This window comes from Vipera ursinii, assembly GCF_947247035.1.
Source record: "Vipera ursinii genome assembly, chromosome: 4".
In the NCBI taxonomy this organism is placed as follows: Eukaryota; Metazoa; Chordata; class Lepidosauria; order Squamata; family Viperidae; genus Vipera; species Vipera ursinii.
In genome coordinates this window covers 52772422-52796139 of record NC_139514.1, presented here as the reverse complement: position 1 = coordinate 52796139, position 23718 = coordinate 52772422, and the positions used below count along the sequence as shown (strand labels likewise).

Below are 23718 nucleotides of genomic sequence, written 5' to 3'. Positions count from 1 at the left end.
AAATTAAAATTATATATAGAATAACAGAGTTGGAAGGGACCTTGGAGGTCTTCTAGTACAACTCTCTGCTCTGACAGGAAATCCTATACCACTTCAGACAAATGGTTGTCCAATCTCTTCTTAAAAACTTCCAGTGTTGGGAGCATCCACAAGTTCTGGAGGCAAGTTGTTCCATATAAAAGGATTGTATACAATAGCACATTCTAATATTTCTCTTTTTAAGACTTCTGATTTGCTACATTTACTAGATATATAGGAGAGTGATGGGTCCAGAACAAGAGGATCCTTAAAATTTAGCCAAATGAACTACTGTATAGGAGATTGAAGCCATTGTTTTAATCATAAATACAGGGAGTGCAGAATTATTAGGCAAATGAGTATTTTGACCACATCATCCTCTTTATGCATGTTGTCTTACTCCAAGCTGTATAGGCTCGAAAGCCTACTACCAATTAAGCATATTAGGTGATGTGCATCTCTGTAATGAGAAGGGGTGTGGTCTAATGACATCAACACCCTGTATCAGGTGTGCATAATTATTAGGCAACTTCCTTTCCTTTGGCAAAATGGGTCAAAAGAAGGACTTGACAGGCTCAGAAAAGTCAAAAATAGTGAGATATCTTGCAGAGGGATGCAGCACTCTTAAAATTGCAAAGCTTCTGAAGCGTGATCATCGAACAATCAAGCGTTTCATTCAAAATAGTCAACAGGGTCGCAAGAAGCGTGTGGAAAAACCAAGGCGCAAAATAACTGCCCATGAACTGAGAAAAGTCAAGCGTGCAGCTGCCAAGATGCCACTTGCCACCAGTTTGGCCATATTTCAGAGCTGCAACATCACTGGAGTGCCCAAAAGCACAAGGTGTGCAATACTCAGAGACATGGCCAAGGTAAGAAAGGCTGAAAGACGACCACCACTGAACAAGACACACAAGCTGAAACGTCAAGACTGGGCCAAGAAATATCTCAAGACTGATTTTTCTAAGGTTTTATGGACTGATGAAATGAGAGTGAGTCTTGATGGGCCAGATGGATGGGCCCGTGGCTGGATTGGTAAAGGACAGAGAGCTCCAGTCCGACTCAGACGCCAGCAAGGTGGAGGTGGAGTACTGGTTTGGGCTGGTATCATCAAAGATGAGCTTGTGGGGCCTTTTCGGGTTGAGGATGGAGTCAAGCTCAACTCCCAGTCCTACTGCCAGTTTCTGGAAGACACCTTCTTCAAGCAGTGGTACAGGAAGAAGTCTGCATCCTTCAAGAAAAACATGATTTTCATGCAGGACAATGCTCCATCACACGCGTCCAAGTACTCCACAGCGTGGCTGGCAAGAAAGGGTATAAAAGAAGGAAATCTAATGACATGGCCTCCTTGTTCACCTGATCTGAACCCCATTGAGAACCTGTGGTCCATCATCAAATGTGAGATTTACAAGGAGGGAAAACAGTACACCTCTCTGAACAGTGTCTGGGAGGCTGTGGTTGCTGCTGCACGCAATGTTGATGGTGAACAGATCAAAACACTGACAGAATCCATGGATGGCAGGCTTTTGAGTGTCCTTGCAAAGAAAGGTGGCTATATTGGTCACTGATTTGTTTTTGTTATGTTTTTGAATGTCAGAAATGTATATTTGTGAATGTTGAGATGTTATATTGGTTTCACTGGTAAAAATAAATAATTGAAATGGGTATATATTTGTTTTTTGTTAAGTTGCCTAATAATTATGCACAGTAATAGTCACCTGCACACACAGATATCCCCCTAAAATAGCTATAACTAAAAACAAACTAAAAACTACTTCCAAAAATATTCAGCTTTGATATTAATGAGTTTTTTGGGTTCATTGAGAACATGGTTGTTGTTCAATAATAAAATTAATCCTCAAAAATACAACTTGCCTAATAATTCTGCACTCCCTGTACTCATAAACTTAAATTCTGCTTTTTGAACAGAATCTCAGAAGTGATTAATTTGGCCATAACATTTATTCTGGTTCCTTGTAAGAGTGAACTTAATTACCCTGTGAGATGAGTTTAGTTAAGAGAATCAGCCACTCAGTTTACTTATTTAAGGAAGGACTAGAACACAGGTCTGCAACCCGCGGCTCCGGAGCCGCATGCGGCTCTTTCAGCCGTCTCCTGCGGCTCCCAGTCCTCTGCCATGTGCAGTAAAAAAAAAAGTGGGACTAAAAAAGTTCAACCAATCAATTCAAATATGCAGGGTAGGTGCATATCTCGCCTTGGCTCCACTCTTCAGTCAAACCCTGTTCTGTGCATGTGTGCATGTATGCGCATGCGCACATATTTTTTGCGGCTCCCAGTTTTTCATTTTGTGAGGGAACCGGTTCCGAGTGGCTCTTTCACTGTTTCAGGTTGCTGACCCCTGGACTAGAACTTTCTCTCTCCTGATTTCTAGCCTAGTACCCTAATCATATTACTTTTCAGAATCCTATTCAGATTTCAACCTATTATTATTCAACGATATTTTTCACAGTCTATTACCTACCTAGGTATCCCATTGTGTATCTGCATATTTTATCTTTATTAATTTAAGAACTTTGCATTTGCCTCTTTTATATTTCAATTGGTTACTAGTTTCTCTGAGTTGTTAAGGCGATTTTTAATTTAATTTTATTTTGAATTTTATTTATCCCCGTTATCAATTATGACTAGCTCTTGATCCAAGTCCAATTATTGCAGTTGGCCTAGGATTAAATCTTGTGCTATATGTCCAATTTGAATACAATTTTTGATCCAGCTATATAGCCACTTCATTATAACACTATTCAGTTCACCTTAATTACTTGCTCAGAAAAGATGATTTGAGGAGTTCCAACTATTTAGCAATTTGCCTTTCTCTGACCACTATAATTATACTATTATTTTCATTAACAAACTGGATTTACTCAGTTCCTCATTTGGAGATTGCTTTCTTATGTCCAGAACTTCCAAAGATCTTGTCTTATCAAAATATTTGTGCATGTTCAAAGATTGCTGGAATTTAAATTATTGGGCTACATATTATACCAATTCTTGAAGAATAACATGATCATGCACTAACACTATGTATTCTAGAGATTAAAATTTCCACATGAACAATCCGGAATACTTTGGGTTTTTCAATATATGCTGGAACAAAATCAATACAATCATACAAAAGAGAGCATTTCTGACAAAATTTCATTCCAAAAATAATTATCATATGGTCCGAGAGTGGGTAGGAAGATAGACTGAGATTTTGCTTTAGGTTATCTTTTCATAGTCAACATGGCATAGCCCACAGTCATAAAGGATACAGCCAAAAATTTTGGTTTGTAAACATCACGTTCTATATAGGCAAGACTTTTGGAAACCAACTGTGTTTGTACTTTTTGTCCTCTGATAATAATCTGCATCCTTGGCTTTAAATATAAAATACTGCAATAAGCCTGAAAAGCAAATGAAAGTATATAGTTATATCTTCCTTAGGTACTGAAATCTTAAAGGAAGTCAGAGCAATTTAAATAACCCATTCATAATTATAAAGCTCACAAAATATGTAACTGAAACTCTGTCTAGATTTTTCTATTTTTATAAATCAGATAACTATGTTACACAAATGATTAAAACACGAAGTTATGTGTGCCTCATGACTCTAGGAGCAAAATTAATGAATTTACATATACAATTGTCAGACAATTTAAAATCCATTCAGCCATAAAGTGTAACAGGACTATACTTGTTACCCACTATAATCTAAAATATGGTTATAAATATGTAAGTAAGAATGTAAAAATAATAATTAAATGTTCATCCAGATAAGCGAATAAAAAAAATATTGAATAAAAATGAGGTAGTTATTCTGATAATATGAAAGGCACAGAAACCAAGTTGTCATTTCTTCAAATCACCAGCAGCAGAGGAAAGCCATCTTGGAATAATGATGGCTTACTTTAGCAATAGCACTTAGTCATATATACCACTCCACAGTGCTTAACAGTCCTCTCTAAGCAGTTTACGAAGTCCGCATATTGCCCCAAACAATCTGGGTCTTCATTTTACCAACCTTCCACCAGAAGGATGGAAGGCTGAGTCAACCTTGAGCCGGTGAGGATCGAACTCCTGGCAGTTAGTAGAATCAGCCTGCAATACTGCATTATAACTACTGTGCCACCATGGCTATAAGTATTATTACATTACTTACGTCAGTTTTTATCTTTTACCTGTTCATATTGCATTTTAAATAACTTTAGAAATTTTATTAGCAACAATGATGAAACAGAATAATTGTAGTTATTTTACTTTGGATAAGAAAAAGATTAGACACTATACAAAGTTTTTATTATTATTTTTTATTACCTTAATAAATATTAAGGAAATAAATATTTCCTTTACAAATAAATATAAACATTCCTTATTGAAATATTGTTTTGTTAAAAGATGACAGCTGGAATCTACCTGAAAGCCAAATATTTTATACAGCCAATTACCAAGAACTAACATATATACTGTGAAATATTGCACTGCAAGTTATAGTTTAAAATATGAATAATAAACGTACCCGTAATGAATAATCACTTTCAGGAACAATGTGATCTTGTCTCTCTTGTTTTTTATAGCCTCTTTTTCCTGTTACTTCATCCAAATCTGCAGGAATTCTGATATCATACTTATCTGTATCAAAATCAAATTCTGTTTGTTCATTTTTCTCTCTGTAAAAGAAAATACAAAGAACTGAACTTAAGCATGTATATAATACTGATCCTTAAAAAAACACACAAAATCTTTAGAAGAATTACTAATGCAATACCTTCACCTGGAAATCTTAACCAAATCCTTAATAAAATAATTATGTATTAGCTACATGCAGAAAATATGGGAAATCATTTTTGGGTAATAGTTGGTGGTATTTTGATCAAACAGAATTTAGAATGAAATGAATTTATCTTCTATCTTCTAGTTGAAATAAGCCTTTGTTTCATTTTTTTTATCCTATAACTACAAAAACATGGTGGTATTATACGCTATGCCGTCATTTAGACAACTTAGAGAAAATGTTGTCAAGAGGGTGATGGATTTGTAAAAAAATTAAACATGTTAAAATCTTCCTTGGGAAATAGTGAAGGCAACAGTTTAAACATGATTTAATGGCTACTGAAGCCCAACAAAGATCATAGGACAATTAATTTAAAAATAAGCCAAGAATAACTAATAGCAAAAAATACACTTCATTAACTATTGAAATGAAGTTTCTCTCTGTGCAATTACAATGAACATTTAATGGTAATTTTCAGCAAAGAATTAAAGCTAGATTGTTTGTGCATTTAGCATAGGGCGGGTAAACTCAGCATCAAGTATGTTATTGTTGACCCAGAATTAGGAGACAGCATAGGAAGTATCAATTGTGAATATGTGCAGATGGCCCTGCTCTTTGGGCACTTGCAGAGTCATGGATGCAAGGTCACGGAAGGACAGCAAGGAAAACACCCAATGTCCTAACCCACTCGGGAACATATGATGTCTTTAGGGAAACACCCAAAAGGGAACATTTTTAGCTACTTCTGCCTTCTCCCTTCTTATCTACAGTGTGCCAGACTTACTGGGTGAAATCTTTATCTTATGTGTGTCAGCTTTGTTGGGTGGATTGCTTATGTAATCAGAAAGAATAAATAGAAGGATTTCTTGTCATTCAGGGCTTCTCTCTTTTAGAGGAGCCCGTCTTTGTTCAGCTGAGTAAAAACGTAAAGCTTAAAGGCAACTTCTGGTTTCCTGTAATTTTTTTTATCAAGCAAAACCTCAGAACCTGCACAACATTTTAGTATATGCCTCCAAAACTTCATCAATATGACATTTGCATTTTACAGTTGCTTGAAAACCCTGTCAGCAATATCCATGTAATTATCATAGTGCACAGCAATCTTTGCAGCTATAATTTTATTATAGCAGGATAAGTCCTTTATTGAACAACCTCATCTCACGATCTGATTAAATTCTTAGCTAAAAGCACAGGGCATAATTTGGGATGGAAATCGTTGAGTGCAGTATCGCAAACTTAGCAGTCCATATCCCAATCTTATTTACAAACTTTATCTACCTAGGACAAAGCAGCAGAATCACTCTAGTTCAGTTGCATCCAATCTTTCCGGCTCAGGGGGCCCAGCAGGGGGAAGGTGGGAACTGGGTCATGCAAGCGGCAAGCCGGTCCGCACGTACAGCTCAGCTTGTGCAAATTGAACTGTGTACATGCACCGGCCCGCCACTCACGGGCCTGGTTCTGAATAGGCCACAGGCAGGTAGTAGGCCAAGGGCCGGGGATCTCTGCTCTAATTGTACAATTCAATATTGGTTTTTTCATTTGCTTATAAAAATGCAGCAAATGTTTTACATTATAAAGAAATTATTAACAAGTTATATTATGCACTGCAGAAAAATATAAATGAAGCAAAACACAATATGGACCTAAACAGCAGAACAAAATGTAAAATGGATCAGGAGAATTCCTCAAGTATCAGTGTTTGTAATGTAAAAGGCAGCTATATTTCTTGGAGGTACAATTGCTTTTCAGCCTTTTCCTGTTTTTGGGAGCACTTCCCAACACAAGTGCTTTCTCTTCATGCATTTACATGCAGATGTAGCATCCAGTCCGCGCCAGATGTTTTAGTGGTTGAAATCCAGCAGCAACTATACAGCTACCTCAATATATAATTAAATAACTGCTTCTCTCTCACCTAGTTCCTGGTGATACAGTTGAAATCAGTATCTCTTCTTTTATGTTGGAGGTCAAAACAAAAACTAAACTAATTACAGTTTGCAAAAGAATAAGTCAATCACGGGACTTGAGACTTCTCAGAACTTGAAAAAATATTTCCCAAAGCAGGCCGTTTTGTTTGAAGTTCAGAACAAACCTTGCGCGTTTTGTTTTGAGTTGAGGCTGGGATGAAAAATCAACTTATGCCTTTTTTTTAGTCTAACTTTCAAACATTATAAAAGTTTTAAATTTTGAATGTTTTAAAATCAAATCATTAATATTATTTTACTTTAAAAAAATTCTATATAAATCTGAGTGCACACTCAGCTTTCAAAGATTTGACAGTCATTCAATGAAGCAGCAAGCAGTCTATTGAAAAATACCTTCTTGCAAGAGCAGGTGGCTAGCAAGCAGGCACATCCAATAATAAGATTTTAGCAGCATTTTACTCCCTCGGCTTGAAGCACAGGTCCCTCCCTTGTTTTCCCATTTGACAAGATCCACAAGGTTTACAGCCTATCCAAAGCGCCTAATTAACCCATCTGAACCTCCGCCCCTGTTTACGTCTTCCACTCCCCTTTGCCTAGGGCCCCCTTCCCCTTATTTGCTTTTGCCCTTTTCAGGTTAGTTTTTCTATCAGCAGTGAGTAGGTGCAGCTTTGCCTAACCAACAGAACCTATTTCTCTGAATCCATGTACATAGGCATAAGAAAAAAAATAAGCGGTTAATATTTTTGTTATGTGTGCATTCCCATAAGCTCTTGTGGCTAAGACCGCAGACATTTCCTGCTGTTTTAAACTTTACTCTTCCTTATTATTCTGGGTAATGTCAATTTTCTAAGTACATGTTCCTGAAGTACGCTAAATATGGCTTGATGCAAGGATACCTTGCTATTTTTTCCACTAATTCCAATCCCACATTAATTTATCATGTTAAATATAAACTCAGCCTTATTTTATATAGAGTTAACAAATTAATGAACATTGCATTATCAAAGTTAAAATATCCTCTTACCTTCGAAGGTTCCAAATAATAATACGTGTCCCTTTTCTTCCTATAATTGCATCAAGTTCTGCAAGCAGCTCTTCTTCAGTAGAAAACAAGGAGTGGTCCAGAATAGCCCTCAAACTGGCTGCTGATTCATCTGGTTTCATCACTTTCCGTAAAATATGTTAAGGATGTAGTACGTATCAATTTTACAAAATTTGTCTGCTATAATGTTCTGAATTAGGGCAGCAATTGATGAGCATTTGATTCAATTCTGCTGATATCTGGACACCTTCTGCTCTTATGTTCTGGAAGAGCTGGCAAATGTAATGGTGGAAATCTCTGACCAAATCTACACATTTCTTTGCTCTTGCACTACTGTCTGCATCATACATATTTAAAACTGTAAGCATAAAGCATAATTTAAAATGTGATTTTTAACTATAAAATATTCTAGTAATTGTAATTTTAGCTTAGTTTTCTAACTTGCTTAAAGGTAAAGGTTCCCCCGCACATGCGTGCTAGTCGTTTCCGGTGCTCATCTCCGTTTCAAAGCCGAAGAGCCAGCGCTTGTCCGAGGACGTCTCCCTAGTCATGTGGCCAGTGCTCATCTCCGTTTCAAAGCCAAAGAGCCAGCGCTTGTCTGAGGACGTCTCCGTGGTCATGTGGCCGGCATGACTAGACGCCAAAGGCGCACGGAACGCTGTTACCTTCCCACCATAGCGGTCCCTATTTTTCTACTTGCATTTTTACGTTCTTTCAAACTGCTAGGTTGGCAGAAGCTGGGACGAGTAACAGGCGCTCACTCGGTTACGCGGCACTCGGGATTCGACCCGCCAAACTGCCGACCTTCTTATCAACAAGCTCAGCGTCCTAACCCACTGAGCCACCGTGTCCCTTATTCCTGCTTGCTTATTCCTGTTCTATATTTCTGGTTCTTCCCTTTTGCTTCTTAGAAGCCCATCAGATCAAATAAGAGCCGAAGGCTATATTAAGTGCAGCATTATCTCAAAGAGCAGGTCTGCAACTAAAAATTTTTTCAGAATATATTTCTAGAATGTTGTATATGGGATACTGCACTCTATTGTGAAATGTTTATGCTCAGCATTCTATTAAGACCTCAAGTACTTCATTCCATTCTTCTGTCCCCAGTTTTTTAACTTCTCCACAGATGCAATCACTGAATTTCATAGAGGCAGATTTAGATCTTTTAATAATTTAATAATTTGATTTCTATACCGCCCTTCTCCCGAAGGACTCAGGGCGGTGAACAGGGCAATACACAATAAAAATATTATACAAAAATTAAAAAGTCATTAAACATTATGCCCTTAAAGTCAATACATATTACAATTAAAACTATTTATAAAAACCCAACCCCATCCCATCAGACCAGGGCAGCTTGTTCGAAAAAGAAAATTTTGAGATCGCGCCGGAAGGAGCGAAGGTCGGGGGCCATCCGGAGCTCAACCGGTAAGCTGTTCCAAAGGTCTGGCGCGCCCACAGAGAACGCTCTCCCCCTGGGGGTCACCAATCGGCATTCTTTGATCGGTGGCACCCTGAGGAGGCCCTCTCTGTGGGAGCGCACTGGATGGAGGGAAGTTGACGCCGGCCGCAGGTGCTGCCGTAGGTAATCCGGACCCATGCCATGAAGGGTTTTGTAAGTCATCACTAACACCTTGAACCTCACCCGGAGAGCAACCGGTAGCCAATGCAGCTCGCGGAGCAAAGGTGTAACATGGGAGTATCGGGAAACTCCCAAGACAACTCGCGCGGCCGCATTCTGCACCAGCTGGAGTCTCCGGGTGGACCTCAAGGGCAGCCCCATGTAGAGAGCATTACAGTAGTCTAGACGAGAGGTCACGAGCGCATGAGTGACTGTGCGCAAGGCATCCCGGTCTAGATAGGGCCGCAACTGCCGCACCAGGCGAACCTGGGCAAAGGCCCCCCTAGTCACAGCTCCAATATGCTCTTCCAAAGAGAGCTGTGAATCTAGAAGGACCCCCAAGTTGCGGGCCCTATCTACGGGGGGTAATAACTCACCCCCCATGGCCAATGATGGGATAATCGGAATTTCCCGGGATGCCGGCACGAACAGCCACTCAGTCTTGTCAGGGTTGAGTCGAAGCCTGTTCCTCCCCATCCAGACCCGGACCGCCTGCAGGCAACGGGACATCACAGCGAGGGCATCGCTGGGGTGGTTTGGGGTAGAAATAAAAAGTTGGGTATCATCAGCATATTGGTGATACCCAACTCCAAAACCACGAATGATCTCACCCAGCGGCTTCATATAGATGTTGAACAGGAGAGGCGAGAGAACCGATCCCTGAGGAACTCCACAAATGAGAGGTCTCAAGGTCGATCTCTGCCCCCCTGCCAACACCGACTGCGAACGTCCCAGAAGGTAAGAGGAGAACCACTGGAGAACTGTGCCTCCCACTCCTAACCCCCTGAGACGCCGCAGCAGGATACCATGGTCGATGGTATCAAAAGCCGCTGAGAGGTCTAAAAGGACTAGGACAGAGGAGCAACCTCTGTCCCAAGCCCGCCAGAGATCATTCGCCAGCACGACCAATGCCGTCTCCGTGCTGTACCCGGGCCTGAAACCCAATTGGTACGGGTCTAGGTAGTCAGCTTCATCCAAGAACAAAGGGAGCTGCTGCGCCACCACGCTCTCAACAACCTTCGCCAAAAAGCGAAGGTTGGAGACCGGACGATAGTTATTTAAAATTGCTGGGTCCAAGGCAGGCTTCTTGAGGAGGGGTCTCACCACCGCCTCCTTCAAGGCGGAGGGAAAACTACCCTGACTCAAAGAGGCAGTAATCACTGCCTGGAGCCAGCCTCGTGTCCCATCCCGGGCTGCATATGTCAGCCAGGAGGGGCACGGGTCCAACAAACACGTGGTGGAGCTCAGCTTCCCCATGATCTTGTCCACTTCTTCAGGAGTCACAGGATCGAACTCTTCCCAGATTAAATCGACAAGGCCACCCGTATCCTCTTCGTCAGACTCTGCCCAGTCGGAGTCCAAACCGGTCCGGATCCGAGCGATTTTGTCCGACAGAAATTGGCTAAATTCCTCGGCTCGACCCTGCAAGGGTTCCTCCCTCACCTCCTGATTAAGAAGAGAGCGAGTTACCCTAAACAGGGCGGCCGGGCGATTATCTGCGGACGCGATGAGGGTGGCAAAGTGGTTAGACCTAGCCACCCTCAACGCTGCGAGATAAGTTCTCGTAAACGACCTTAGTCGTAACCGGTCGGATTCGGATCGGCTGAACCTCCAACAGCTCTCTAGGCCCCGTCTCCGACGCTTCATCTCACGGAGCTCCATGGAGAACCATGGGGCCTGTTGGGATCTGCGTCGGGTCAAGGGCCGCATGGGTACAACTTGGTCGAGTGCCTCAGTGGCTGCCCTTTCCCAGGCTTCCACTAAGGCATCGACCGAGCTGTGAGCAAAGGAGGCAGGTGGGGGCCCAAGTGCCGTTTGGAACCGCTCAGGGTCCATAAGGCGCCTAGGGCGGAACCATCTTGTTGGCTCAGCAACCCCACGACAGGGAGTGGCAAAACGGAAGACCATCCGCAGGAGATGATGATCGGTCCATGACAGGGGTGAATTAATTGGGGAACCCCCCCAAGATCATCTAACCACCGTCCAGATAGAAAAACCAGATCGAGCGTGTGACCCCCCCCGTGAGTTGGGCCCAGAATAACCTGCTTCAGGTCCATGGCCGTCATGGAAGCCATGAACTCCCGAGCTAACTCAGATGATCCCCCCAGGGATGGTAGGTTGAAGTCACCCAAAACAATAAGTCTGGGGAACTCAACCACCAACTCTGAGAGGATATCGAGAAGCTCAGGCAGGGCTGCTGCCATGTGTCTAGGAGAAACGTACACCAGCAGCAAGCCCAACTGAGCTCTGGGACCACATCTCAGGAGGAGGGACTCACACCCGGCTATCTGGACTGTGGTGGCCTCCCGCGGACATAGGGTCTCCCTCACAACAACTGCCACTCCACCGCCCCTACCCTGAGCCCTAGGCTGGTGCAGCACCCGGAAACCTGATGGGCTAAGATCAACCAGGGGGACTCCGCCCTCTGGGCCCAACCAGATCTCCGTGATGCAAGCCAGGTCCGCATGCTCCTCCTCAATCAGATCACTTCTAAGATGTGGACATAACACTGTGTCTTTTTCTCTTTAGTCAAACTCTTTTGCCTACAGACTAGATCACCTAGCAAGGAGCTCACTAGTATATACAGTGAATTTTGAGACAAAAATTGAATGTCAGATCTGAACTCTCATATGGGTGAGAAAGTACTACATCCTTGACACAGGCCTCTCTATTCATATCTTCTGAAAATGAAGACTACAGGTTGTATGTTTACAGACATCCTGCTTGCTGGCAGAATCTATCTACATAATATTCAAACCTTTTGTAATAAAGATTGTATCTATGTTTTTGAAGTCTATTGTCTTTTTTCACCAAAATAACTTTTAAGGTTGTACCCTGAAATACACAATAACTGCAGATGCTTTCCTGGCTCTACGGAATTGCCTATGAAAAAGCTCTAGAATTGTTCCTGACCTTACTGGTTTAGTAAAATATTATTGTTAGAGAAAATAACCACATCAGAAACTACAAAGCTGTGGCTACTAGACATATATGACAAAAATCAAGATACAAAGTACTGCTTCTGAATGTTGCAACTCTTGCTTTTATTATCTATATGTTAGGCAAACAAGCAGACTACAATCTCCAGATCTGAAATTTTCCTTTCACATTCCTTTGTTTAACCTGCATTGTGGAAAGGGAATAAGCATATTTGGCTAACATTTTGCTGATTAATATTTGCAAAGGAGTCAGCAAATGAGTTTTCCACTATTACAGGATTGCAGGTAGGGGCAAGATACAGAATTAGAAATCACCCCCAAAAATGTAATGAAGAAAAAAAAATCTGCAAAAGAAATTAAAGTGTTTTTGTTGCCTCTCAAAACACTTTTGCCCTATCTTGTTTTTCCTGACATTCAGATGTTTTCATGCCAAGATAGTATGCACAATTTAGTTGTTATATTTGTATGGATAAATATACATGAAGAGACATTCTTAACATTTGCTATTTTTGAACCTCCAAAGAGTCTTGAGAATCATTTGGACTTAAGTTTGGGGGATATCCCTAGTTTGAGGATACACAGTAAAAATAGAAAAACCTTCTTGTGAAATATAATAGTGGGATACACAGAAAACTATCATTTTGAGTATAACTCTCCAGCTTTTCTATTCTTTGAGATAAAATAAGTACATCTTCTGTTTTCCCAACAATTCAGGGCAGTATAGATTTGTTGAAGATGAAACTTAATTCTGTACACTCTTTCTTAGACCTAATACTTAGTATTTTAATTAGAATCTGTTCTCACATAAGTACGTATAAAATCAAGACCATAAAACATTTCTCTTTTCCTCCAAGAACTGTGGTATATGTAGTACTTAAAAGAGATAAAATATAGCAACATCTGCCCTCTTTTTTTCCATTCACATAAATAAGCTCCAGTTGAATGTGTGCCTCTCCACACCAAAACCAGGGGAATTTTATGAGTTGTTATAGAATAAACTGAACATCTCCCTATGCTTTTGAGCTACCTACACTATGTCACTGACCTTTTATAGCTGCAATCATGGTTAGTATTAAGTATATTAAAAAGCCAGTTTAGGAGCAATAGCTACATTGAAATTTTGCACTAACTTTATACTGATTTGGGCATTAATATACCCAAACCAAAAGAGAAACCATCAGCATGAAAGCAATCCTCAAAAGTTCATTGAACAATAGATGTGAAATTTCTTGAGCAAACCAAATTTTCAAATAATTATCTATATACATTTTACATTGTAACACAATGCAGCAATTTTTTAGTTGAAGAACTTGTAAGAAAATTATAGATGCTAGGAAATATACAGATTGGAATCACTGATTTCCTTGAGAAAAAGCATCAAAAGGATATTGCTCTTGTTCAAAGATATTATGGGAACAATTACATGTTCTGCCTTTGTAAGTTCCAAGAATGTCTGCGATAACAGACCCACACTCATGACATCTCCATTCTTGGTGAAAACAATTGCATCTTTTCCCAACCGCATAGATCCTGATTTAAATCCATTTCCATACAATCCAACAGGAACGTGGCCATTCAGGGTAACTTTGTCACTGAAGCCAAAACTGAAATGTGTTTGGAAAGATGAAAAGAATTTTAATGTTACATTACTAATATAAGAGCTGAATATCCACGTGAATATTCTTCTTTTAACCTAAAATACAATGCAACTTTAATCCTGGTCAACAAATACATTTTAGAAGCATTTTTTGGTATAATTGATTTCCAACAATTAATATTGCTAGACCTGTATAGTACATTATAAATTATATAATCTGAAATTGAAAAAGTAGGTCTACACTGTATATTGTATTTATACTGAAAATATAGCAGGATAAAGCTACACATCTTGGTTATGATGGTTATCTGTCCCCCTCCTCTTATTTTATTTAAAGACTAACAAAAGCCCAGACACGTGTATTCTGTGCATACAGATGACACTGACACATTCACTATGAACAAGATTGTGTATATAGGGTGTCATTCATTTTGAACTTTTTTTTATTTATTTATTTATTTATTTATTTATTTATTTATTTATTTATTTATTTATTTTAATTCCATTTATATCCCGCCCTTCTCCGAAGACTCAGGGCGGCTTACAAGCTTAGCAGTAACCTTCATTCTATGTATATGCCTGCTTAGCAGTAACCTTCATTCTATGTATATGCCTGCTTATTAGGGCTTTCACACACACCCCCAAGCGGCATTATTACAAAGTCAGCTTATTGCCCCCAACAATCTGGGTCCTCATTTTACCTACCTCGGAAGAATGGAAGGCTGAGTCAACCTTGAGCCTGGTGGGATGCGTACCTGCACTAATTGCAGGCAGCTGGTGTTACTTAAGGAGGCATTAGTCCACTGCTCCACCAAGGCTCCACCAAGGCTCCACCAAGGCTCCACCAACTTGTTATGAAACCTTAAAGACATCACTCCCCAGAATACCAATTTGCATTTAATATAAACCTGTGCAACCCAAGGTCATATTTCTTTAGATTCTAATATTTATTTTAATGTAAAAACTAAGTTTTCCTTATGCTACTGTTTTTCAAAGCAGCTTTCCAGAGCAGTTCCTAATATTCCCACATAGCTACCATAGTACTCTGGAGCACTCTCTAATTGTCTGCACAAAATGTTTCGTGGGTTTAGGCCTCTATGTATCTGTTTCTTTTAACATATGTAGTTGTTAAGCTAATTACACTTACATAAAATTATAGACTCAATTTCAGAGACATAATGCATTACACATAATGCATGCAAGGTAAACAAACAATTCTATTTAAATAAAACCGTTCAACCTTTCATCCCAAATTATGCTTTGTTTACACAGGACCGTTCAAAGTTACAAAGGCACTGAAAAAAGGGACTGACGACTGCTTTCACACTTACGACCATTGGAGCATCTCCATGGTCATGTGATCAAGATTTGTACACTTGGCAACTGCATGTATTTATGATGGGTGCGGTTTATTATTTATTATTTATAAAGCCCTAAATGGCGAGGGTCCGGGATATCTGAGGGAACACCTGCTGCCGGTATCAAGCTCCCTTCATCCAGTGCGCTCCCACAGGGAGGGTCTTCTCAGGGTGCCGCCGGTAAAAGATTGCCGGCGGATAACACCCAGGGGGAGGGCCTTCTCAGTGGGTGCGCCTGCCCTTTGGAACCAGCTGCCAGTGGAGCTTAAGACTGCCCCCGACCTCCGTTCATTCCGCCGGGACCTGAAGACCTGGCTCTTCGAGCTCTCTGGCCCAGGCTGAGAATTTTAATTTTAATTTTAATTGGGGTTTTTATTTGTTCAGGGATTGATATAATTTTTTAATTGTTTTTAACTTTTGTATTTTTTGTTTTAATCACCCTGTAAACCGCCCTGAGTCCTTTGGGAAAGGGCGGTATATAAATACAATACAATACAATACAATACAATACAATACAATACAATACAATACAATACAATACAATACAATACAATACAATAAATAAATAAATAAATAAATAAATAAATAAATAAATAAATAAATAAATTTGGCGTATGCCGTTGGTACATGAAAGCCAGGAGTCTACAATGTTATTACAGAGTAGAGGTTTGGTTGCCTAAGGCTGCTAGTCCATTCACTTCACGCTCATGCAGAATGAAGGGTTCACCACAGGGGGCAAATGAGCTCCATACATAAACGGCATTCTGTGGGAGTGTAAGTATCATCTGGCCCTTTTTCCCCTCAGCTTTTCATCTCTCATTTGGGCTGGTCCAGCGCTGGTTGGTTTCTTGCTTCCCCTATTAGTCCCACCAAAGTGGTACCTATTTATCTACTTTGCATGCTTTCAAACTGCTAGGTTGGCAGAAGCTGAGGCAAGTGAGGGGAGCCCACTCCATCATACAATACTAGCCCTCGAACTGCTGGAATACAGAGAACTGACCTTCTATAGCTGATAAATCCAGCATCTTTAAGCTGCTAAACCACCACACCTCTTTGGCAATATCCTGGGGTCATGTGATCACCTTTTGCAATCTTTTGACAAAGTCAGTGGTTCAGCCAAATTCATATAATAACTGTGTTAATTAAGCCAATGCTGTGATTCACTTAACAACTGTGACAAGATAGATTGTAAAATGGGGCAAAACTTACTTAACAACTGTCTTGCTCAGCAACAGTTTTTGATTCAACTGTGGCTGTAACTCGAGGACTATACAATTATATTTTTAAATTCTAAGATGTGTTCAGCATGGATAGGAAGTAAACCTTGCTTACCTCAACATCTTATGCAATTTATCCGCATTCATGCCATTCCCATTATCCATGAATGTTAAACATACAGTCTCATTTATAATTGTTTTATCAATCCACATCTGTTTAGCATTTACATCAGGATCATATGCATTATCTAAAATAACAATGCGTAAGTATTATTAGGATTATCACGATGATTTACATGATTATTTCTCCTCCCCAGTTGTATTCATCTCAAAATATGCATCAGTTTGTTGTAATGCTAGAAACATGAACATAAAATAGACTTTGTGTAAGCAAAAAATATTCTATCACTACAATCAAACAAAAATTTTCTTTCTGAGATCATCTAGGTAGAGAGAGGAAAATAAAAATCAGGAAAACAATGGGAAAAGGCAATGGCAAACCAATTATATATTGTTTCCACAAGTACAAACATGATTGTTCTATCAAATCACCACAAATCAATTTAGATTGTAAGACATATTCTCTTTTAATTTTTATGTTTTATCTTAGTTTGCCATCCAGAGGTCTTTTGGTTAAATGGGCAATTACGGTATGTAAATTTGACAAATAAATAGATGTGACATATTCTCTTACTTTAAGACATAAAATCACCTTCTGAAATTATGTTCATTAAAAATTCAGCAGAAATTAACAGCAAATCTACAATATAAAGAACAGCTAAATCATGAGTTCCAAAGTTAGAATAGCTAGATCATGACTTCCAAAGATGTCTGAAACAGATATTAATGAACTATATACAGAAATGCACTGAACATAATACAAATATTCAACTGAATAGGTAGAATACTGTTCACGTACCTATAAGTTCAGCCACAGCACTAAAAGGCCAAGTGTGACTGGTTGAGTTTGTATGCAAAAATTTGGGACACAACTGAAATGAAAAAAGATTTAATGGTTAGTACAAAACAGTTTATTTAATAGTTTTCCTGCAATATAAACTTTACCTGCTCTCAAAGACTGCAAAGATTTATCTGCAATAACACTGCACATATATTTGTATTAGCTGTTGTTTGTACTTAACTAGTTAAAAAAGATATATAGGAAATTGAAATACTCTAAGCATATTCAGGATTTTAAAACAATGGCTTATGAATCAGCTGTGATAGCTAGCTGGCCTACATCTGTATGACATGAGAAAGGATGAAGAAAGAAGACAATATTTTATTTTATTTTCAGCTTCTCCTTCTAGAATATTCTTCTTGGTCTTGGATATAAGTTTCAAGGGAACTGCTTTTCCTGGGACAAATAGAGTAACCTTTTACAATATGTGGCCATAACCACCAACTAAAATAATTTAAAGGATTTGATATAGATTAAAGAAGTAAAAAAGTTGTTAAGAGCCTATGTATTGGGATATATCCGATAGATAAATAAATGGAAAAAAAGAGTGCACCTGGGATGTGCTCTTGGAATGTGTTGGCAACATCAAAAAGAAACACAGCAATTCAAAAAGTAAGTGTTGAGCATTGTTTTCAAATGAAGGGTGTCTAATGGTCTAATGGCTGAAATCTCATGTGATCTTAGCATTGTCACCTTGAGCTCTCTTGTTAAAGCTCCAATATTCTGTGAAAGTTAGTAATGTTCTGAGAACATGGCATGAGCACTACCCGGAGGCTGTTATAGGCACTGTACTGTCTATGTGCAATAAACATAAATAATAAAAGTATTATATACAACATAAGGAGTAAATTAAGCTTTCCAATACTGTTGCCTCATATCCAAATCCAACAAAAAAACTAAAATGTACAGGGATAAAAACATTTGTAATAACATAATTTCCTGACACTTTTTGAGGAGGATACATAGTTGGAAATTATGTAATCAACTCTTCTGTAACAGCGAATATTCTAATATAATAGATTCAGTTGTGACTATGAACTAGTCTTTAATAAGTTCCTTTAGATAAAATTCAAATATTTCCCTTAGATTAAAATTAATAACCAAGCTCCACTAACTATATAGCTTTAATGCACATTTTAGGTGCATTAATCGCCAATACTGTAAAAAAGAACATAGCACTATTTCAGGGGTCTTCAAACTTGGCCCTTTTATGACTTGTGGACTTCAACTCCCAGAATTCCTCAGCCAGGCACAATGATACCCCTGCACTATTCCTTTCTTGATCCAAACCTCATAGCGTCAGTAAAATGTATGAGACAGAGAAAACAGCCCAACCTTTAACAGAGTACTGTATTTGTGAGATTTCTACAAAGTATAATCCTGAATACCAAAGAAGATATATTAACTATATTGTAGGTTGGTGATAAATATCCCCTTCCAGCGCAATGATTAAGGTCAATTTGAAAAATTAAATTAAAATGCAAAATCTGACAGTCCTTCATTAGATTCCATACTTTCAGATGTCACTACAGTGTCCCATCTACAGAATGTTATCTCTAAATAATTTTACTTTCCATACATACAAGGCCATTCATCAGGCCATTCCTTTTTGGAAAAGCAATTGAAAATATATAAAAGGAATAAGAAATAATATGCTTAAAAATTAAGGGCATTACATAAGAATAAAGAAAAGAACTAAATGTAGATGCGCAAACTACAACAATTCTTGCAAATAAATTCTTTCCACATCTGACCTTGCACTACTTCAATTTTTTCTATGCATTCTTCACTAACCCATTTTATGTGCTTTCACTTCTAATATTATCATAACTATTCTCTAATACATGAATCTATAAACCATTTAAACAATCAAGGAGACACCACCACACATACTTGTTTATTCCTAGCTCAGTTCTGACCCATTTAGAAAGCATTTAGTTTATTCCCACAGTCTATGGCCATATTCAGAACTTCTAACTGTATCAACATTGCTAATGTAATCATCATCCTAAACAAGATTCATTCTGGTTCCATATGCACAAACGAACAGGCTTATGTCTGAACAGAAATTTTTCCTAGGAGATACTCCTCATCCTGTCATTACTGTCATTCAATACTGGATGTCGAATGTCCCAACAGCCTTTTCTGTTCTCGTATCTTGTATCCATTCATTTATTCTTTTCACCTAATGGAGTAATTTATTCTCCTAGATAAAATTCTTTCAAACTATTGCACAATTTTTCTGCAAATGCATTGTCTTTGCTGAAATGTGCAACCATCAGAAACTATAAAATCATGTTTTTATACAAACAATAATCTAAATTATATTAATTCATTTTTATAGCATAAATTTTAATCATTTAATTCATATTAAAAATGCATCAATTCTTCCCTGCATCAATTTATCTCAAACAAATCTTCATTTACATCTATTAGAGGCTTCTGCTGCTTAGTTTCATAGACAGAAAGCCAACATATTTTCCTTCATTTTCATCTAAATTTATGCTCTTTACCGTTTACTGCTTTTATTGTATATTACACTTGCAATCTTTAGTATCCCACGGTCATTACCAAATGGTCCTGTAGATATTAACCTGCACCAAGGTTTTCATATACCCGGTAATAATTGTTAATAAGACAGAGAAGATGTAAATAAGATATCCAGATATTAAATACAGGTAGTCCTTGACTTATGACCATAATTGAGCCCAAAAATTCTGTTGCTAAGTGAGACATTTATTAAGCGAGTTTTCCCCATTTGCCACAGTTAAGTTAGTTACATAGTTGTTAAAGTGAATCTGGCTTCCCCATTGACTCTGCTTGTCAGAAAGTGATCATATGATCCGGGGACACTACAACTCTCATAAGTACGAGTCCGTTGCCAAGTGTCTAAATTTTGATCACATGACCATGGCGATGCTGGAATGGCCATAAGTGTGAAAAACAGCCATGAACAGTCAGTCAGTGCTGTTGTAACTTCGGTCACTAAATAAACTGAGGACTACCTGTATTTGCAACTATCTCCAGTATCAGTATCCAAGCAAACACAAGATATACTGAAGATTCATGCTTATTTTCCTAAGCAATTAACATTGCCATAGTTTTTATCTCCTTATTGTGGCTTTTACACTCTTACACTGTTAATTATTTGGTTATTATTGTTTTATCACTTGTACTTTTACTGCTTACTGGTTTCTTTATTATTTTGATTCAAAGCACTTCTTACCCACACAGCATTAGATAAACATTTCTGTGATATCATAAGTTGTAATTTTTCGTAATGTAGACTAGCATATAGCTTAGTGATGCTGCCGGCATTAACTTCCCATCGTCCTGTGCGCTCCCACAGGGTACCGCCGGTTCTCAGGGTACCGCCGGTTAAGGAATGCCGGCGGGTTATTCCCAGGGAAAGGGCGTTCTCTGTGGGTGCGCCGGCCCTATGGAACCAACTTCCCACGGAACTCAGGACTGCCCCCCGACCTTCGCTCATTTCGCTGGAACTTGAAAACCTGGTTCTTTGAGCTATTTGGCCCAGACCAAGGGGTTTTAATTTAATTTAATTTAATTGGGTTTTAGTTTAACTTCAGGGACTGTAATTTAATTAATAGTTTTAACTGATTTTAATTTTGTATGCTATGTATTTTAATTTTCCCTGTAAACTGCCCTGAGTCCTACGGGAATAGGGTGGTATATAAAAAATAAATAAATAAATAAATAAATGAATGAATGAATGATAAGGTTTATTCTTTGCTCAAACTACCTATAGAGCTAGTATTTTAAAGTATAACCAAACTACTGCATATCCGAACCACAGCCATGTTTTGCCCAATGCATGAACTCTGCTAGGAAGTGATGTGCACAGCGCCTGGCTTCAGATATGTACCACGTGCTGCATTGTACAGATAAGCAAGAGAACTGATAAGGGAATACCAAAGAGGTGAGAAATGAAGGGGCTGAGTGCTTATCAAGTTTGGATGACAATAAGGGCTTAACTAACTTTTAAGCATTTAGGTATGATGGCAAATTATAGGTGGACTGTTAGCATGTGACTGACCTGGGCCTATCAACTGGCCCTGGGGAGGATGGACAAGCGGCCGGTGATAGGAATGTATAAAATATGTTGAAATCTGTAACCAGTGTGGTTTCTCTCTCTTGCTTGTATGCTTAAACCAGGGGTCTCCAACCTTTTTGGGTTGGAGGCCTGGTGGGAAAGGGAGGGGCAGACGCTTTACACATGTATGCGCAAATGTGAATGTGGCCATATGTGCCCGTGTGCACACAAACAGGCTGCAAGCATGCATGTGAGGCTTTTAGCACTGCCACCAGGCTCGCAGCGATGCTACCACCAGTGCGACGATTGCACTGTTACCCCACGTGAGGTTTGTTGCAGCCCATTGTGGCATTGCCGCTGTCCACATAAAGTTCATGGCAACACCACTGCCTGCATGATACTAGCAGTGCTGCTGCCCTCAGCAACAGTGGCACGAGGGCGAGTGCACATGCACTGCCCAACTACTCACACAGCCCAGTGGCCAAGAGGTCACAGCCTGGTAGTGGGCCGCAGCCCAAAGATTGGGGATCTCTGGTTTAAAGATCCACTAGCTTTTACTAAGGCTTTTGTTATTTCCGCCAATTGAGTGTGAGCCTTGTTTCTCACATTTCTGAGGCAAATCTTACAAAAATTAAAATTAAAAAGATCTTAGACAACATGGCAAGGAAACATTGCCTTGAAATTGCAACAAGCCACTATCGTTCGGCAAAAACTGTACTACTAATGGATTGATAAGGCAGCTGCACCTGTTTATATCAAAGATTGCAGTCCTGGCTGTTTTAACAAACAAAACCAGAAGAGGATGTGATTGTAGACTCCACCTCACTTTATAGAGAAACGAAAGCTATCTCCAATATCCAAATGGGTTACTTCCTTGAGATTCTTATTTTTCGTCGTGGTACCACATATCCCACGAGAAAGAACACGAAATTGTTATGAGATTGCAGATCAAATCCTAACCTCGGTCTCCCAATGAAACTCCTGTACATTTAAAGATCTGAAGGGAAAATACCATTTCAGAGTCATGCACTTTATCCTCTTTCCGAGCTACAAAGAAGTAATTCAGGTCGACCTTATCTGCTCATTTAACACAAGTCTTAAAACTCTGCAAATTATTTAAGACACCAGTGACAATAACTTTTAAGAATGAAACTCCCAAGGGTGATTGTTTCCAAAAGGCAACCGGATTTTCTTGGGGTTCCCCCCCCCGCGCTTTAAAAACGCTTCGCTTCTCATCCAAGAAGCTTCTTCAATTCAGATTAAGCAGCAGCGGAATGTTTTCTTAAAAAAAACAACAACAAAAAACAAGGAAATCCAGTTGCCTTTTGAAAACCACCACCACAACAAAACACCTCATGACCTGGATGATTGGAGAATCTCCGTAGACTTTTTAAGCATGAAAACGTTCTCAGCGATGCGGCTCTGCGGGGACTAAAACAGAAAACCAAATGCGACTTCACTGCAAAAATCCGTTAACGGGAAAGAAATCAAGCAACTCCTCTCCCGTTTCTCAACGTAGCGAACGATAAAACCGGACCAAAAAAGAAAAAAAAAAGCGCGATTCGAGACTGGAGAAGAAAGCTTCCCTCCAACCCACCCCGCAATTCAAGCGCTGTCGGAGGGGAAAAAAAAGAATGCATTCATAACTACACTGAAAGTCTTTTACTTGGCTTCGCAAAGAGTGTTCCAAGGACCTCCTCCGCCCTTTGCCTCCCCTTCTTTCCCCTGGCCAGAAAAAAAACCACCCAAATCTTATTCCGTCTCTCACCGCACTGAGAAGAATCCCGCTCTGAGTCTGCACCGCCGCCATTTTAACTCCACTACAAAAGCCGCAGCCAACCTAAAGCTTCCTCTTTCCCAAATCCAATGCACTTCCGGGGCGGGGCCAGGAAAGCGGAAACGTATGTTTTTCCTTCGCTTTCCTTTCTCTGTGTTGTGAGCTGCGTCGTTGAGAGTTTTTTTTTGTTTTGTTTAGTTTTGTTTTGTTAAATTACCCTCCTGTAGAATGCGTCAGCTGTCGACTCTTTCCTGTCTAAATGTTTGCATTTCCCTTTGTAGCTGTGCTTCTTTCTCTCCTGTCACCCAAGCAAGCGCTTCGTTTAGACCAGGGGTAGGCAACCTTGGCTCTTTTATGACTCATGGACTTCAACTTCCAGAATGCCTGAGCCAGAATGGGTGTTCAGGAATTCTGGGAGTTGAAGTCCACGAGTCATAAAAGAGCCAA

At 39.4% G+C, this 23718-nt stretch overlaps 1 protein-coding gene across 2 annotated transcripts in view; it reads right to left on the bottom strand.

Annotated features, from left to right (window-relative positions):
* MORC3 (MORC family CW-type zinc finger 3) overlaps positions 1–23344 on the bottom strand; it is a 46648-nt gene extending 23304 nt beyond the window's left edge. For both annotated transcript variants that reach the window (XM_083361430.1, XM_083361431.1), the window contains exons 1-7: positions 23263–23344; positions 17402–17474; positions 16598–16730; positions 13700–13914; positions 7733–7880; positions 4532–4682; positions 3288–3419 (exon numbers count right to left, since the gene is read on the bottom strand). In XM_083361430.1, coding sequence (XP_083217556.1) covers positions 3288–3419; positions 4532–4682; positions 7733–7880; positions 13700–13914; positions 16598–16730; positions 17402–17474; positions 23263–23304 — 894 coding nt within the window. In that variant the 5' untranslated portion in view covers positions 23305–23344. The remainder of the gene's footprint in view (positions 1–3287; positions 3420–4531; positions 4683–7732; positions 7881–13699; positions 13915–16597; positions 16731–17401; positions 17475–23262) is intronic.
* Positions 23345–23718: the final 374 nt, after the last annotated feature.